This window comes from Mixophyes fleayi, chromosome 9 (genome assembly GCF_038048845.1).
Source record: "Mixophyes fleayi isolate aMixFle1 chromosome 9, aMixFle1.hap1, whole genome shotgun sequence".
Classification (NCBI taxonomy): domain Eukaryota; kingdom Metazoa; phylum Chordata; class Amphibia; order Anura; family Limnodynastidae; genus Mixophyes; species Mixophyes fleayi.
The window spans coordinates 95,803,657-95,823,511 of NC_134410.1; the positions used below are offsets into that span (position 1 = coordinate 95,803,657).

Sequence of the window (19,855 nt, forward strand, 5' to 3'; positions counted from 1 at the left end):
ATCTGTTTAAAAAATATAGCCAATTTATAAAATAAATTGCTAAAGAACCACACTGATACACTTCTTTAAGGGAAGTTAGAGCATAATAATCACTAAAAGACATACTACTCACACTCCTAAACACTAAATAAGATGATGCAGCGTACCAGTGACTTAGCCTGAGTAAGATTCTGGAAATCTCATTTTTTCTCTGGTGTCCCCTAAAAATTTTTTTAGACAATTTCATCACCCACACTTAAAGTGTACTATGATTTAAAAATGCTTTATGATAACATACTTTGTTATATATTGTCAGTAAAATATTGTGATGGGTTTGCCCTCTTGTCCACTACCGTTCCCAAACACAAGAGAAAAAAAATATCCACTGAGCGCAAACAAATTTGAAGTCCAATCCCACGATTATGGGCTTCCTGCAGTCGGGCGCATGCGTACCACGCTATGTACGATCCTGACCCCCAGGCTTCCGTTCTATCAGCTGATCACAGCCTTTATTTAAACCTCACTCTGGCACCATTAAGGTGCCAGAGTATCAGGTCTCCATTTGGTCTCCCTGTTTCTCCAGCGTTCTTTGTTTCTGTCTACCATTGGTTTTGACCCGGCTTCCCTGACGAATCTCCTGGTTCCTGCATTCTGGTTATTGACCTCGCCTTACTGACTATTCTCTGGATTCTCGTAACCCTTGACCTTGGCCTGTTTGACTTCGCTTTGGATCTCTCCGTTGTATTGCCTGTATCCATTGGTATGACCCGGACCGTCTTGACCCTTCTTCACCACGTTGGTAACTGTCTAGGTGGGCACGATCTGCATACCCCTTGCAGCTAAGCCGATACCTCCTTGCGGGGGTCCCAGGTGAAAACCAGGGGTACGTTAGACTCCGCACCTCCTAGTTCAGTGGCGCAAATACAAGTTGGTGTTCTCTGTGCATTCAGCGGCTTTCTCAGCCTGACAGTATACTCTGGCCATGTTAGACGGCAACGGTGAACCTTCTGCTCATGACCTCCTTCTACATCTGGCTCAATGTGTAGAACAACAGGAGACTAACTAGGCTCAACTTCTCCAGTGCATCCAGGGAGTAGTATCCAGACTAGATTCTTTTCAGGGATTCTTGAATCCAGCACAGCCACCACCTACAGTGGTTCCTCCTGTCACTGTTAGCATGAGTGCTACCACCACCAGAAATATGCGCATTCCTACCCCTGAGAAGTAGGACGGCAACCCCAAAGGTTGTCAAGGGTTTTTTAACCAGTGTTCGATCCAGTTTGAACTTGCCCGGAGAACTTTTCTTCTGAAAGAACTAAGGTGGCCTACATCATTTCTCTCTTTTCAGGACAAGCTTTGGCCTGGGCTTCTCCCCTATGGGAACGGGATGATGTTTCTCTTCACAACTACTCTGTCTTTATTGAGAATTTTCATCAGGTATTCGATGAACTTGGACGTGTATCTTCTGCTGCCTCTAGCCTTCTGGCGCTACGACAGGGGTCCCTTTCAGCCGGACAGTATGCTGTTCAATTGCGGACCTTAGCATCTGAACTAAAATGGAATAATGAGGCTTTGGTGGCTACCATTGACTTTCTGACCAAATCAAGGACATATTAGCATCCTGGGATCTTCCTTCTAATCTGGATGATCCCATTTCAATCAATATCAAGGTGGACATTTGTCAGCAGGAACGCTCCCTGGAGAGGGATCAAAGTCATCGTCTATCCTCTCGATTGGCTCCCCGTTTTCAGTCTCCCGTTTCTGCGGAGGAGGAGCCCATGCAGATCGGACGCTCTTGTCTTTCCCGGGACGAATGAGAGCACTGCATTAAGAACCACCATATTTATTGTGGAGAGGCCGGTCATTTACTATCTGCCTGTACTAAGAGACCAGGAAACGCCACCTCATCATCATCAACCTCACCATTTATTTATATAGTGCCACTAATTCCACAGCGCTGTACAGAGAAATCATTCACATCAGTCCCTGCCCCATTGGAGCTTACAGTCTACATTCCCTAACATACACACACAGACTGAGAGAGACTAGGGTCAATTTGTTAGCAGCCAATTAATCTACTAGTATGATTTTGGAGTGTGGGATGAAACCAAAGCACCTGGAGGAAACACACGCAAGCACGGGGAGAACATACAAACTCCACACAGATAAGGCCATGTTCGGGAATTGAACTCATGACCACAGTGCTATGAGGCAGAAGTGCTAACCACTTAGCCACCATGCTGCATCCAGGCGAGAAGAGGAAGGTCGTCCTAGGATCCAGTTCTCACACTCCCTGCTCCGACAGAAATGCCAACTTATTGATGCCAGTTACCCTAAGGACTTCTTCCGAATCTCTTGTATGTACCATTTGTGGATTTTGGATCCGCAGGGAACTTCATTTCTGCTAATCTCCTGTCAGGACTCCATATTCAATTTCATTCTTTGCCGCAACTTTTGGTTCTGACTGCAGTGGTTGGTAATTGCGTCAGCAACGGTTCTATCCCCTGTATCACCAGTCCAGTTCAGTTTCGGGTAGGAGTTCCGAGTGGATCAAGTTCCTGATTATTCTGCATTCTGCTAATTCCATCATTCTGGGTTTAACCTGGCTGAGGACGCACTCTCCTCAATTTAATTGGCACCGCACTCAAGTTACTTCTTGGGGGTCCTTCTGTCTCCAGAGATGCCTTTCTAAGATTCCTCGTCCTGTGAGACAATTGTACTGTTTTTCACTTTCCTCTCAAGTGATGCTTCCTGAATCTTACGTGGACTTCCTTGATGTCTTCAGTAAATCTGCTTCTGAGAAACTTCCTCTACACCGTCATTGGGACTGTCCCATTGAGTTTGTTTCTGGTAAAACTATTCATAAGGATAGGATATACCCCTTATCAATACCAGAGACTAACGCCATGTCCCAATACATTTCCGAGATCCTCCAGCAGGGTTTTATTTGTAAATCTTCCTCTCCAGCAGGGGCTGGGTTTGTCTTTGTCCAAAGAAAGGACGGTTCTTTGAGACCTTGTATTGACTACCGCGGCCTGAAAGCCATAACCAAAAAGAATCGCTATCCGCGGTGCTCGAGTCTTCACCAAGTTGGACCTTAGAGGGGCCTGCAATTTAGTACGCATTCGCAAAGGGGATGAGTGGAAAATGGCATCTAACACCCAGGATGGGCAATATGAGTACCTTGTAATGCTATTCGGGCTCTGCAATGCCCCCGCAGTGTTTCAAGAGTTCGTTAATGAGATTTTCAGAGACCTTCTCTACCAATCAGTCACTGTCTACCTTGACGCCATTCTGGTGTTTTCTCCCGATCTGTCTTCTCACCGCAATCAAGTTAAAGTGGTTCTCTCCCACCTCCAGGTTCATTTTCTATTTTGCAAGTTGGAGAAATGCCTTTTCGAATGTTCACAAGTCCCTTTCCTTGGCTACCTCGTTTCTGGAACAGGTCTTCAAATGGATCCGGTAAAGGTAGAATCCATTCTCAACTGGCCACAACCTTGCGGTCTTAAAGCTACCCAGCGGTCCATTGGGTTTTCTATTACTGCATTGACCCGCAAAGGAGCCTGCTGTAAGATTAGGCCTCAGGAAGCCTTTAAATCTCTTAAGGAGGCCTTTATTTTGGCACCTGTACTTAAGCAATCTGACCAGGAGAGACCTTTCTTTCTGCAGGTAGACGCCTCTTCTGTTGGGATTGGAGCTGTATTATCTCAAAAGACCTCTTCCGGATCCTTTGAACCCTGTGGTTTTCCCTCTAAGAAATTTTCTTCCTGTGAGCAGAACTATGGGAGGGGGTTCAACATCCTGTGACAGTAATGACTGACCATAAGAAGCGTGTACCTATACCCATATTCCAATGGAACAGTATTTCAGATCTGCTTGTACTTGATTACGGACAGACGTGCGTGCAAGTTATGATTCTTGTAAACGCAAGTTGGATTCACATTGCGTTCCAAGATGTATCAAACCCTTTATGTTATTTTTATGATGATGATTTTGCTTTGACATCAAGTTGCTTTATGTAAAAGCACTAACGATAACATCTACAATTCTATGCTAAATGTGGGTAAATTATGGGTAAATCCTTCATCTTGCAAAATGTGGTCAATCATCTAATAGAGCATTAAGAACATAAATGTGTTTGGCTCTGAATTTTTTTTCTGGTACCTTTTTACCTATTGAACAGGGGTTTGGGACATTACATTAGAGTTATGCTCTACTGTTTCTTCGCTCCTCAACAAAACATCCACTTATCTAATCTATTGTTTGCTGAGTTGATCATAGCTCCTTCACCTGATACGTTTCAGTATGTCCTTCAAAACAAATGTGCACTCTTACTGCTTGCTCGCGGGAGACTCCTCTCCAATCCAGACGTGTAACTTGGTGTGCGGCAGAGGAAAGAATTGAAGAGGCACACTTTGTAAAAGTCTAACCGTCACATCAAAGTTCAACCACATTCCAGATTAGAACTAACTCTCTAATTGAAGTAAACTTTCCTAAATGACCACTCCATCCATTGTCTCATTTCAATAATCATGTTGTCATTTTTTAAATGCTTAACAAAAGCAAGTGTCTATTCCACACTTTGCAATGAACTCCCCTTCTTGACCTGTACACACTTCTGCTCATTTGCAAATGCTGCTATCTTTCTCTGCTAAACTATGTGCTTTTGGTGGATATCAAAGAGCACTTGCGGAAACTGAGAAGCAGTCCCATAAAAACCCTTCTGTGGTGGTGCAACCTGCTACCTCTATATGAATAATCAAGCCCCATCAACACCTTCCCTGTGCTGTAGAAGTGTCGGTACTTTGTTGCTCTCAGCCTTGTGCATTCAGCTTTGGAGCTGGGTGAGGAGTTGGAGTATCTGTCTGTAGGTGGAAATTCTATCTCAGCACTAGCCAGAATTTTGAAAACCCAATGGGTTAAGCACTGATTGTTCTCCTGGATAGGAGAGTCTAATAGTTTCTTAAGCAAAGTACTTCACATGTGCCTATTTTTATTAATTGTGTATTCATTTCTCTCCTTATTAATGCTTTAGATTTCAATGGACAATAGAATGGAATTGAGATAATTTTTTATGCCTGTAAAGTATACAGTAAAATAACTTTCAACTTCAGGGAAACTCCTCTGACCTCCCACATTTGTTTAAAATCCCTGAAGATGGTTGCTGGTAAACCCACACACAGACAGGCACACGCCGATTTTATTTTCATTTCAATTTGTATCATTCTTAACCAACATTCCAAGCCACGAAGAGAGTTTTCACACTAACCATTTTAAAAATACAGACATACCAGGCAGAGGGTGAAAGGGACAGTTGCCGCTTATTACAGGCTGTGTCACCCACAACATTTCCAAACAAAAGCAGTCAAAAGTCACATTGTGTTTAAAGGCAATTATGGCTGAACGAGAAGAATTCCACCAATCCAAACAGCATTCCACGAATGCCCTGCATAAACATGAGTCACCTAATCCTCGCAGGGAAGGCGGATTACAGATACAGAGGAAGAGTATTTACAATGCTTCTTAAGGGAAGATTTGTCAGACTTGCCTTATACTAAACTCATGAGTTGATACTCCTACCCCACGCATCATAAGACATATATGCAACGCATAATTTTCTAACATTTTTATTTCAGTGGAATTTAACAATACATTCTTTAATAAATTACCAAGCTTCACGCGATTGTATTACACAAATAAAAAAAGGCCTTGAAATATTGATGCATTAATAATTGGATCAAGCTTTAAAAATTGTTATTTTTTTCTGCAAATCAATGTGTTTACTCTGACTCAAATGGACTGTAAAAACAGCTATTTGTAAATGCCTGAATACATAATATTACCATTATTTTTTTAAATAAAATATGTTGCATGTGATAAAGAACATCCAATCACATATTATAGCTCAACACATGCTGTTATAGTAGAAGCGAAAAAAACAAATACATTTATTTTCAGCTATTGGGGATAAGACAAGTAAACAGCTCAGTTGCCATATTAGCACATTAATAGAGTTTATACATATTTCTGTTTGGATTACATAAAGGAAAAGCAGTATTATTTTATGTCAAATGTTATATTTGTATCTTTAAAATGGATGACACATTTACACTTATATGCATCACACAGCATGAGGCTTATTGGATTTTTTATGATAGTTCCAGACAATCTTTGTCAAATACTTAGCATTTTCAAAAATAATATTTTAATTTTATAAAAATTGTTTTCAAGTATTGTTAAATTAAGAGGAAACGATCATAAAAATGGATAACATTTAAATATGTTGCATTGAAGTATAACTGAACTTGGAAAAATAAACATATCATTTTAATATGTTTAAGTTTTTGTCCAAACACGTCTTCATATTAATATTTTGGGTAATCTGTATTTAAAATCCTGTAACTATCAATGTTGCCGCTGCTGCCTGAAAAGATGTATAGACTTGTCCAAAAGATCTTTGCATTGTAAAGAAAAGACCGGTGTCATAAAATAGAAAGTTGTCCTTTTACTAAAGAGCAATAAGAACAATCATCATCATCATCATCATCTATTTATACAACACCACTAATTCTGCAGAACTGTAGAGAGAACTCACTTACATCAGTCCCTGCTCCATTGGAGCTTACAGTCTAAAACCCTAACACACACACACAGACTATGGTCAATTTAACAGCAGCCAATTGACCGACTGGTATGTTTTTTGAAGTATGGGAGGAAACCAAAGCATCCAGAGGCAACCCACGCAAACACAGGGAGAACATATAATTTCCACACAGATAAGGCCATGGTTGGGATTTGAACTCATGACCCTAGTGCTGTAAGGCAGAAGTATTAACCACTAAGCCATCATACCGCCCTATAATCACTAGCGCATCTTTTAGCTGACCTTGAGAATTATACTAATAAGAATTGTTTAAGCAATCAGCTGTGATCAGTGGCATGCTTTTAAAATTTGATCAGGTGTGTTCATACTTGCCAACTCTCCTGGAATGTCCGGGAGACTGTAGGTCTCCCGGACTCCCGTGAGAGTAAGGTAGTAAGGTAGCCTCACACATCTGCCCACTTCCTAGTGAAGTGGGCAGAATTAGATCCAAAATGCCGCAATTCTCAAGAAATCATGGCATTTTGCCCCGCCCCCGCTGTAAAATGACGCGTTTGCATCATTACGCCACGTGGGTGGGGCCAAAATGTGTGAGCATAGGCCCGCCCCTAAAACTCCCACCTCCCCCAAGCAGCTCCCGGATGCTGACTTAAGAAAGTCGGCAAGTATGGGTGTAAATTTAAGTGCATTATGTATTAATGTATTTTTTTTTTAAAAGTCTATGATAAAAAAAAATGAATTGAAAGGGTTTATGGAAAGATTCTCACTAGTCTTTTGGCTAACTGACACCAATAATACTGTGCACAATCCTACATTCCGGAGCTTCAAATGTAAACTTGCTCGCTTATTGCCCTCCACCAGTAAAGAGATTCAACTGCTCTTTCCAGCAAAAGCTTCTCTATAAGACGTAAACTCAGGGGGTTGTGCCTGGTGCCTATTTGCCTGCTCTCTATTATATTTTAGGTCACACTCCATTGATGTCATACCCCGCCACCACTGCAGACATATGCTTTGCTACTAGGCTATGCTCCTAAACTATTATAGTAAGTGAGAATGATCCTACTACAGTAAGACTGAGCTCTAGGATGAGACAGACAGAATATGAAGAAGAGTACTCAAACAATGGTAACTTTACTGAATAGTTAGCACCAAAAGCAACCTTTCAATTACTGTCAAAAAAAAAAGTCATATAACAAGAATATTTAAATACATTCATATCTTAATATTTACAGTAGATAAATACAAACAAAATATAGAGTTAGAGTCCCTTTAATGTTGCCAGCATGATAATAAACATATTAAGTGTCATATATTAGCTGTTTACAAACCTTGATTTTCAGGATGTCATTGTTCCTATGTATTTGTAGACTATAACCAGTGTGACATGTCACTTCACACTGGGCCCCATTGTAGTGTCCATTTGTACAGTTCAGAGCAGCATTTTCAACCTTTAACTCCTGACAGTCGCTATCCTCACAGGAGTAATGAACACAGCTGCCAGGGAGAGGAAACAGATAATTATTTCATGCACCCAAAACCCACAGCTTTATTGTTCAGACAACCATGGCTTAACTGTATATACGCACAAACAACTGCATAAAAGAATAGTTCTGGAAATTGAAGGAAGAGTATGTGTTACCTATTTATGAAAGAAATAAAAAAAATCTTAGAATTCATTGGGATTTTTTTTTAATATATAGAGAATTATCATTTTTGAAGTGATTCCCAAGTAACGTCCCTCAGTGATTTATGGAACGTGCAGATACATACTTCTGTATAGATGAAATGCATCAAAGAACCACTAAACCTAATATACAAGCTACTTTATGTATAATTTAGAATTGAATAGATTCAAGATTAAGTTGTGACTGTGGGATAAAACTTTTTCTTATGCACATGAGACTTCTATCCTTGGGCCTGATTTTGAAAGCAAAAAAAATTAGTAACTATGCACCTTGGCAAAACCATGTTGTATTGGAGGAGGAGGTAAATTTAAAATGTGGGGACAGATTTATATTTGGGGTAGGACATGTCCTAGATCAACTTTAATTTTCAGTGTAAAAATAAAGTTATCAAGTAAATTATCTACTGGACAAACCATGTTACATATCAAGGGGTGCAAATTAGTTTATTATTTTACATGTAAGGAAATTACTGGCTGTTTTTTCATCTAGCCCACAAATACTTGATAGATTTATTTTTACACTGTAACTTAAAGTTGATCTAGGACATGCCCTACCCCAACTATAAATCTGTCCTTACAATTTAACTTTACCCCCCCTCCAATGCAACATGGTTTTCCCCAGGTGCAAAGTTACTCCTTTTATTTGCTTTGCTCTCCTTAATGACTCAGGCCCCTTGTGTCCAAATTGGTTGATAGCATAGAACACAAGCTTGTGCTTAGCTCCACATAATACATATGTTAAATGTAGAAACATATGCTAGATATAGAAATTTTCCCATATTGATTTGTGCATTTTACAAATTTCATTTTAAATTATGACTTTTAGAAGTTTTTTAGATTATACGTGTGGTATATGGCTTGTGCTGCAGATTAAAATTAAAATGCCAATACTGCTAATTTATTATTCTAAAGTTACAGAAACATTTATAAAATTATTTTAAATACAGTTCAACTTCTTATAGCCTTTAAGATAATTCTTATAAAACAAATAAAATCAAAATAACATGTGTGTGTATTCTATTGAAATAAAGGAGATACATATTGATTATATTTAAGGCAATCCAGTGAAATTATATTTTATGTTACTTTTTAACATGAACATGCTACAAAAAAACATTTTTTAAATCTGTAAAAAGGGTAGAGCTAACCAACTTTTTCATATACTGCAGTTGGTGTGCAGCACATGTTTTGCCTTTGTATAAGGAATCCTATTTGATTTATGCTTAGTGCAACTGAATCAAAGATTCTCCCGAGTGCAACATACTATAATATTTGTCATTTGTGGACAATGCATTTTTTTAGTTATTACTTTTGTATTTTTCAGATATCCTGGAACTGTTTCTACATCTGGAATGTCAGCTGTATGAATGCTAGTGCTGATTAAGCTTAAATACTAGCTGGGTCAGAGCACATCCATAAGGAATAAAAAGAACACTATCTAATAAAGGAAAATATTTCTGGCCGAAGTAAGGAACCAAATTCAACTTAAAGTAGTGGTTGTTTTTTCTGATATCACTGTATTCCCAACTGACAGTCCTCCTCATAAGAGAATGTAGTACAGGTGGAAGTTGAAGACTGAAAAAATAACAATGAGAATTAGCCAGAGATGTCTGCCAGGTATGTTATTCTGCAAGGATATTTTTATATGATAACAGTAGTTCTCACAGTTTTACTGACAGGTTTAGATATCCTGCACCCACAATTCTGTACTGCTGCAACACTATATTATAATTATAAGTTTGTTTTGTTTATTTTTCTAACCACTGAATGGATGGAAGGTTATCTATACATCTATCTATCTATCTATCTATCTATCTATCTATCTATCTATCTATCTATCTATCTATCTATCTATCTACATACATACCTATTTATCTATCTATCTATCTATCTATCTATCTATCTATCTATCTACCCTCAGTGGCCACTTTATTAGGTACACCACTTTGCCCCTAGAACAGTCTGAACTCTTAGGGGTGAATTCAATTGTAAAAACATCTGTGTGAGGTGCCTCCGGAAACAGCCGTGAGACACCTCGCCCGATTTTTTTTATTACAGAAGTAACGCTCATTTGCTCATGCCCCACAGAGTGTGCTCAAAAAGAAGCTTTACTTTGTTTTGTATTAACGGTAAAAATGTTCGGCCGCGATGTTCTGAGAAACATCGCAGCCAATTGAATTTTCCCCTTTGTGTCATAGACTCAACAAGGTGCTAGAAATGTTCGTTAGAGATTCTGGTCTATGTTGCTATGATAGCATCACACAGTTTAAGGAGAGTTGTCGGCTGTACATTTATTATGTGAATCTCCTGTTCCGTCACATCCCAGGATGTATCCATTTATTCATGTTTACACCAAATTCTAACCCCAACATCTGCATGTCCAGGAAAAAACTGAGATTTGTTAGACCTGGCAACGTTTTTCCAATCTTCAACTGTCCAGTTTTGTTGAGTCTGTGCACATCGTAAACTCAGTATCCTATTCGTAGCTGACAGGAGTGGAACCCAGTGTGGCCATCTGCTGCTGCAGCCCATCCACATCAAAGTTTGATGTGTTGTGCATTCGGTGATCCTCTTCTGCATGCCACTGTTGTAATGCATGGTTATTTTACTGTTGCCTTGTTGCCCTCCAGTCAGCTTGAACCAATCTGACGATTCTCATCAGACCTCTCCCATTAACAAGGTGTTTTTGCCCACTGAACTGCCACTCACTGGATGTATTTTTTTTACTTTTGTGCACAATTCTTTGTAAATACTAAACTGTTGTACATAAAAATCCCAGGAGATCAGCAGTTTCTGAGATACTCAAACCATCCCTTTTAACACCACCAATCACTCCACGTTCAAAGTCACCTAGATCACTTTCTTTCCCTTCTCTGCTAATTGGTCTGAACAATTGAACCTCTTGACCTCATCTGCAAGCTTTTAGGAATTGAGAAGAACAAGAAATTACAGGTGCACTAGACCTGTAATTTAACGGCCCTGGAAAAAATTTATATATACCAGTCCACAAGAAAAGAGCAGGGAGTGCATAGTGTATAACAAAAAACCTTACAAAAGTTTATCCAGGACACACACATTAATTAAATCAAACGTTCCCAAGGTTTTCCAATCAAATTTATTAAAACGGTGTATTAAAATATATTGACAACAATGATCCAAGAATAAACTAATTTTAAGATGCTTCCTTTTTTAAGTATTTTTTGAGACCAGAAAGTTGGACTATTTAAGGAATTAATATCACTAAAACATCAATCCTTACCGATTAAGAAGCTATGTCCATCACAGTACTTGTAATATGGAGCCAAACAGGGTCCAAATAATGGCGTCACCAATTTTAAATAAGGGACTTATATGACCAGCAAAAAGAATCAAGCATATAATTAGTGTGAGCCATATCCACATTCCTTGTTACATATTATTATTAGCATGTGTTTGTATAGCACCAACATATTCCATAGCGCTTTACAATTGGGAGCAACACAGTAATAAAACAATAAAGACAGAAGGAAAGGTAAGAGGGCCATGTTCACAAGTTTACAATCTTTAGGACAATAGGGGTTTGATACATGATGTTTGTCGAGGAAGAGGATACAATTTCATTTTGAATCTATTCAATCTTGTCCTTGAAGTAGGAAGCAAGATCTTTGGCTCTGATAGTAGTTGAAGGGTTTGGGGAGGGAGTGGTGAGAAGAGATTTAAATGTATTAAAAATATGTTTGGGGTTTGAAACCTGAGCAGAGATGAACGACTGGAAGTATGTGTGTTTGGCAGTGCGAGAGCATTTAGATACGAGTGATAGATAGCAGTATACGTGAGGAAATCATTAGAGCTACATCTCGTGCCTCTAATGATTTCCTCACGTATACTGCTATCTATCAATCGTATCTAAATGCTCTCGCACTGCTAAACACACATTACACCAATGACATTCTACTTTGCGAGAAAGTTTTTGAAGATGTTGTGTTTCTTTAGTGTGCAATGGCTGACATCTTAGTTGGCATGGAATGTGAAGAGTAGCTAGGGTCACTTGATCAAGGGCTGATTCCAGGGTTTGGTTGATGTTAAAGTGGTTATTACTGCCAGATCAGGAGAGGAGAATGTAGAAATTGGGGAGAGAAGGTGTTGCAGAGAGGTGGAAAATTGTTGAAAATTAAGTTAGCATTTCTGCTGGTATGACAAGGCTTGGTAAAGTTTGACACCAAAGAAGTTAAAATAATGTATAACCGAGCTGCCCTGCAATAACTTTTTAATAAATTGCGGTGGTAACTGATTTTCTATCACTGCGATAAGCGGTGTGGAAGGTAAGGGGAACTACAAACATATTAGCCTAGGGCAGTCTGAACCTTTACTTATTGCCCTGCAAAGCAGAGCAATAACTTAAAATGTTAGCGCTTGGGGAAAGAAGAAAAACTGCTGCCTCACTAGAACTTAATTTTAACCAAATTAACCTAAGATATTCATGAACTGTGCCCCCCTTTAGTGTTGAGCCCTGGGTGGTCTCTACTCTAGCATAGCCCTAGTTATGGCCCTCCTGCAAAATACACTTTGCAAAAGCATAAACATTACATCAAAAGTCCAATTTCCTACCATTTTACAACCACCCTTTTCATAAAATAAAACTTTTCCTTTTTTATTTCTGAAATACTGATTGGTTTATACGAATTTATGACTTAAACTAATCATAGAGATTAGAGACATAAAAGAGAGATTGGGGGCTGCCTTTACTACATGTGTGTTAGGGCTAGCGGCTACCTATATAAACTTTTAGAACAGATTTGGTTAGAAGCCTTCACCTTTAGCAGCCTCCTTTCCCATAGAACTTCACTGTAAAGTAGTAAATGTTTATCAAGGGTAACCGTAGCACAGGATGGAGGGTGACCGGAATACAGGAAGCAGGTACCAAAGACAGTCCAAAGGTCGTGGGTCAGTAGTGAGCAGGTTAACTGGGAAACTGGCCAGAGCTCAGGAGAGGTTTGAAACACCGGTAATCCAATAGACAGGCAGAGGTCAGGGGCAATCAGCGTTCAAGCAGGGTCAAAGTCAAGCAAAGGTCACAACAGGAATCAAGTCAAATGCAGGTATCCACAGGACAAAGCAGGACAAAGCTGGTCAGCAAATGTGCAGCGCACGTACACTATAACCAGTAGGGAGCCTAAGCCCTCCCTGCCTTAAATACTGTGTAGAGCCAATGAGCAATGAAAGGCACCAGCCCACCTAATCAGCCACAGGAGGCTGTAATTGCTAAACGATTCCAGTGTGCACGCGCCCGGCTCTCAGATTTGCCAAGCACAGTAGAGAGCTACAGAGCGTCTTGGCTGTTGCCCTAGAGACAGCCGGGACGTGCTTCAATGGAGACAGACGAGCCGCCTCCAGGGCGGCTCATAACAATGTGACACTTTTCTGTGTTTGAAGATTTGCTTTACATTGGACAAAGTGCACCTGGAAATGATTTATCCACCAAAAGTGTAACTGGAGAAAGCAAAATGCCTTATTAAAGAACAAGACCCGGGGGTAAATGTATGAAAGTCCGGTTTTTTTTTTAACTCGCCGAAAATCGGCGACTTTACAGCTAAAATTTAAAGCGGCTGCTGTCTTGCTCTGTAAACCTATGTACTTTGGTGGTAATCTTGGTGAGCTTGCAATTTCAAAAAGGATTTTGTAAACTGGCCATTTTGGGCTTTGTAAATGAGACCCATTTGCAATGCCCGTGTGTATTTTATCCACAAAAAGGAAGACGGTACAGATGATATTTGCGACTGCAAACCAACCACAGGAGCTTTGTCTTTAAAATATAAAAAAATCACCTCCCTCGTATGTAATTTTTTTCAAATAAATGTCTGCTTACTCTAAATGAAAGAACAGATAGCATGCTGGACAGATTTAGTTAAACAAATCCATATTGCACTAACAAGAACAGTTCATACAAAGCAGGGGAAAAAAGCAAAATTGTGTTGATTCTGGCTCACAGACATTGTTGGAAAGAGCATAGAAGTTAAATGAGCAGGAAGGTGCTTGCAGTTATCATGCTTCATGGGATCTCAGCTTGTTCTTGCACAGAATGTAATGAATTTGCTTAATGTTCACATCTGTTCTAAACTGTTCAAAATAGGAACTTTGCATGAAAACTTGTACCTTTGTTTAATAGACACAAGTATGGAGAAAGTAATGGATATATACACTTAGATCCTTAACCACCGAAACAGCTCTAGCACATTTTTTCGTAGCAGTTTACTAAGGGGTTATAAAAAAGGTTCACCAGACACAGAGAAAGAAAGCAGCCCCCCTTTTGTATTTGTAAAATAAACATGACAGTAATTTAATTATATAACAAAAGCATAGTAAACATTTCAATAATAATGTTTTAATGTAATTAAAAAGTGGCACACACTTTTACTGCTACGTTATTTAATAAAAGTACAAAACAGGGTCAGTCTGGCCCATCGGGGGTAATCCCTGGTGGGCCCCACTGTCCCCCTTTTCCATAGAGGCCAAATCGTGCACTTATGGTCAGCATGCGGTCGCCCCAGGGACCCCCACATAATACCAGTGGTGCACTGCGCTGTACCGAAGCATTCCCTGCTCAGACAGGAACGCCTCAGCAGTCTCTGCTGTGCGCTGATTGGCTAAAGGACATCACACAGTCACTCAGCCAATCGGAGCACAGACGCTCCCCCTGCTCACACTGCCCGAGCCACAAAGGAAGCTAGAGGCAGTACACAGAAAGAGGTAAGTCATAGTAACCTACTCTCCAGGCTCCAGGAACTCCCGGAAGAGTAGGCAAACCTCCCGGATTCGCCAAAATTCACGGCATTGCATGGCAGGGCTTAATTGTGTCATTAAGCCCCACCCCCGCTATTCAATGTCGTGAATTTCTGCATTTTAGTGTGGGGCTGGGGCTATGGTGAACGCCCTCACCTACCCCTCTGTCCCCCGGAATCTCTGGTTATGAGATTAATTCTCAAATGCTCTATACTAAATATGTTAATGGATTAGTTCAAACTGGATTTTGGAGGTTCCCTGAGGCAAGACATGTACACAGCTGTTGAAGTAAATTGCCCCCACCTTTGGAGAAGCATCGTTTGAACTGACATTTGACCTGCATTGTACTGGACTATCTTGAACCCCGAATCAATAAAGAATGATATTATTGTTTTTTTTGTGTATATTGTGACATCATTACTGTCGTATTTATCAGTTATACTTTCTTATATTTTGCTATTAAATCTTTGTGCGTTGGAACCACATTGATCGCATCAGACAATTTTTATTGGTGACGATAGTTACGGACGTTACAACAACTAACATGAATGACAAATATTTGCTCTGTTATCGCTATGTAATATGGTGCTATATAATTAGACAATGATAATAAATAATAATAATTGTTAATAATTGTTCTTTAATTGCTGATAAAAAATATATGAAAAATTTAAGACATACTAACATCAATTATCTGGTCCTATTACAATAGGCACAGGAACCCTACTGTACAGTGCCTAAAAGCATCAATATAATGTTCCTCTGCTGTGTAACTATAAGCATTGCAGTCCATGTTTTAGGATGGAACTTGGCAGCTTACATTCACCTATGTTATACAATTATGTAAGAAGAAGTAATATAATGTTGACTGTTGATTCTTATGTTGATTGTATAGTAAAAGCACTCACTAGCATCTTATTATAGATTAGAATTATTCACTGAACAATTGTAGAGAATATACCAATCAGCCACAACATTAAAACCACTAACAACTGAAGTGAATAACATTGATTATCCCATTACAATGACACCTGTCAAAGAGTGGGATATATTTTGCAGCAAGTGAACAGTAAGTTTTTGAAGTTGATTTGTTGGAAGCAGGAAAAGTGGGCAAGAGTAAGGGTCTGAATGACTTTGACAAGAGCTAAATTGTGATGGATAGATGACTGGGGCAGAACATATCCAAAACAAATGTTTCCAGTGTGTAGTGTTTAATAGCTATCAAAAGTGGTCCAAGGAAGTACATCAGATGAAACAGCAACAGGTTCATAAGCGCCCAAAGCTCATTGATGCGTGTGGGGAGTGAAGGCTAGCCATCTGGTCCAATCCCACGGAAGAGAAACTGTAGTAAAAGTTTTTGAAAAAATTATTGCTGGCTATGATAGAATAGTGTCAGAACCCAGAGTGCATCGCAGCTTGCTGATTAGAGTGCCCAGATTGACCCCAGTCCACCGCCAAAAGCGCCTACAATGGGCACGTGAGCGCCAGAAATGGGCCATGGAGCAATGGAAGAAGGTTGCTTGGTCTGATGAATCACATTTCTTTTACATCATGTGTACGGGTGGGTGCATGTGTGTTGTTTATCTAGGGAAGAGATGGCAGCAGGATGCACTACAGGAAAAAGGCAAAGCAGTGGAGGCAGTGTGATGCTCTGGGCAATGTTCTGCTGGGAAACCTTGGGTCCTGGCATTCATGTGGATGTTACTTTGATACAAACCACCTACCTAAACATTGTTGCAGACCAAGTACATCCCTTCATGGCACCAGTATTCCCTGATGGCAGTGACCTCTTTCAGCAGGATAATGCACCCGGCCACACCGCAAAAATTGTTCAGGAATTGTTTGAGGAATATGACAAAGAGTTCAAGGTGTTAACTTGGCTTCCAAATTCCCCAGATCTCAAGCTGGCCGAGCATCTGTGGGAAAAACCAATCCGAACCATGGAGGCTCAACGTCGCAACTTACAGGACTTAAATTATCAGCTGCTAACATCTTGGTACCAGGAACCATAGGACACCTTCAGAGGTCTTCTGGGGTCCATGCGTCAATGGGTCATAGCTCTTTTGCCAGCACGAGGGGGACCTACACAATATTAGGCAGGTGGTTTTAATGTTTTGGCTGATCAGTGTGTATTCTTTAGAAGAAAATAATTCTGTCTCTCATTAAAAGATGGTGCTATCATTCCCATCCTACTGCTGCAGAGAATAAGCTGCAGATGAAATGAGTAAATGATGATTTGGATGGTGAAGTTGATCAGTCAAGACTTTATTTTAGTTATTTGACGGTGACCAGGCGTTGAACTGCTGCCCTGGTTAGGTAAATCTCTATGGTTATTAGCTGCATGTAATAGATTGGCTGTGTTAGTAGGTGGTCAAATAGTGGACTCATGATGGATGCAGTACATGCTGTGCTTCAGTAGAACAACAACACAATTTAATATGTAAATGATTAACTGTGGTAATGCCGATGTGCAGCTGTTCTGTGTTTTTTATGGTTTGTTATTTTTTTTAAGTGAAATAAATGATTGTGAAAATGATTATGTAATGAATGCTCTGCATTATTAACATATTAGGTATGGTTTCTCGAGTGTTATTATAAAAATGATCTCCACAACCAACTCTGTCTTTGCTTTAAGAGAAAAGACTAGGAAGTATGTTGTCGTTCCATGTGGAAAGTGGCATGAGGAAAAGTTTGAATATGATTTAACAACTGAATAATCTCTGAATGAGACAAGACAAGGTAATCATGATCATGAATAGAACCCGAGTACTGTGGGAAAAAAAAGACTACATAAGGAGACAATTTGTGCTGTCCTCAGATTCATGCAAAGTATACACAGATGTCTCAAACTACAGTAAGACAAATTTTGTCATTGACGCCACCTGGATCACAGACATGATGAAAAAAAAACAAGGAAATCATTATCCTGATCACAACCTTGGTACTGAAAAAAACAATATATATAACCTGTGGAGAGAAACTGGCAACTCAAACAATTATTTGCCGAAGCGTTAAGGGTGTGTTACTAGATGCGGCGATAACCAATTTCACAACGTGGGGCCACAAAGGCAGTTATGTTAGGGCAGCAACATGAAGCAGGTATAGTAGTCTTTGAGGTTGTGTGTTCTTGTGGAAGCACTGTAAAGTTAAGGTGATGTGTTCACAACTTACAAGGCTACAATCAAAACAGGACCAGTCTTGATGTGTTGGGGAGAAATTCCCCCCTGTCTAAACTTAGCATTTTTTTCTCGCACAATGAACGTCATACAGAGGTATTCCAGGTACTATCAGACAGGACATCCAAACAGCAGTACTATAGTGCTGACCTGGATCCCTCACAACCTCAGTGTATGGCCTCTGCTACAATAACAAGAGGATGTGCCCACTAGAGGCAGTCATGTAACAAATAAATAGTAAAAGCAGGTATGAACACCCGGATCAATTCTGCAGTCTAGCAGTCTGCAGCAATGCAGATCATGCAGGTAGAAATATTACATAATATTTTGGACAATGAATAGTGGGACTTGTGCAACCTATTGAGCAATATTAGAACATAGGCCAAAGCCTGATATGCACTTAATGAAGCAACAGAGGGGATATTAGCATCTGGGAGCCAAGGTGTTATATAATAACACAGCAACAGTGAATAAACATTCAGCTCAAGTCCAACACTCAGATAATGACTGGCAAAAGGAAATATAAACAGTGAGCAAGCTGCAGCAGTATTCTGGTATACCGTAAAAGATAGCTGTAGTCATGTACATGGCTGAAGTCCGGTTTACAAATATTAAATGAATAGCATCCAGGATACAAGGCTGATGTCCAGGTTACAAATATTAAATGAGTAGCAGTCAGGATTCACGGCTGACATCCGGTTTGCAAATAATAAATGAGCAACATTTAAGATTTGCAGCCAGTGTCTGAGAGACAGAAGACACAGCAAAGTCATACTTACCTACTTTCTGTATTCTGATTCCGGGAGATGGGCGGGACTGGAGGGCGGGAGGGGGCGGGGCGTGGCAGAGAAAGACAAATTGCGTATATTTAGCCCCGCCCCCCGCAACAAAAATTACGTTTTGTTGCGGGGGGCGGGGCCAAAATGCTGCGATTCTGGTTGAATCGTGTAATTTAGCGGTGGCTGCAGCGGGATGCGGGAGATTTGCCAGCTCTCCCGGGAGCCCGGGAGATTGACCCGAATTTCGGGAGTCTCCCGGACATTCCGGGAGAATTGGCAAGTATGAGCAAAGTCCACCACTAAACTACTGTCAATGGTCAAAAACCCGGAAAATATCAGATTCACAGATGCAAATAATCAGTGGTTATATTCACAGCCAAGATTGGAATCACAGGTAATAGCAAGCAGTGGTTAGAAGGTTAAATGCTAGGGTCTGGTACACAGGAAATGAAAAAGCCAAAGTTGAGTTCACAGCTAAGGCCTGGTACACAAATGCAGAATAACTGGAAATACTAGACACTCATCCAAGAAAGTCAATAATCTGGCAATTTATGCTTGCAGTTACCAGATACTTATAGACACAGGTTAATGTCCAGCACCTGTGATGACATCACTTCTCATCAGGGAATTCACTGTTAATCTTTCCAAACCTGGAAGCTAGTGTAGCAAAGTTCAATGACTTATACCTTCTGGACTTTTTTTTTTAGCGACTTCTTTTAGTAGCCCTATGTTGTTTTACATGTAAAGGAGCTGCTAGTGCCATGGATTTGTGACAGTACCCCCTCCTCTAAAAGTGACTACCAGGCCATGTTCCCTGAGATGATTGTTATGAAAGGCCTGAATCAATCTGGGAGTAGGTACATTATCCACTGGTTCC

At 40.1% G+C, this 19,855-nt stretch overlaps 1 protein-coding gene across 1 annotated transcript in view; it reads right to left on the bottom strand.

Annotated features, from left to right (window-relative positions):
* The window catches only part of PAPPA (pappalysin 1), a 373,767-nt gene that overhangs the window by 53,197 nt on the left and 300,715 nt on the right, over positions 1-19,855 (bottom strand). The window contains exon 14 of the mRNA XM_075184705.1: positions 7,909-8,074. Coding sequence (XP_075040806.1) covers positions 7,909-8,074 — 166 coding nt within the window. The remainder of the gene's footprint in view (positions 1-7,908; positions 8,075-19,855) is intronic.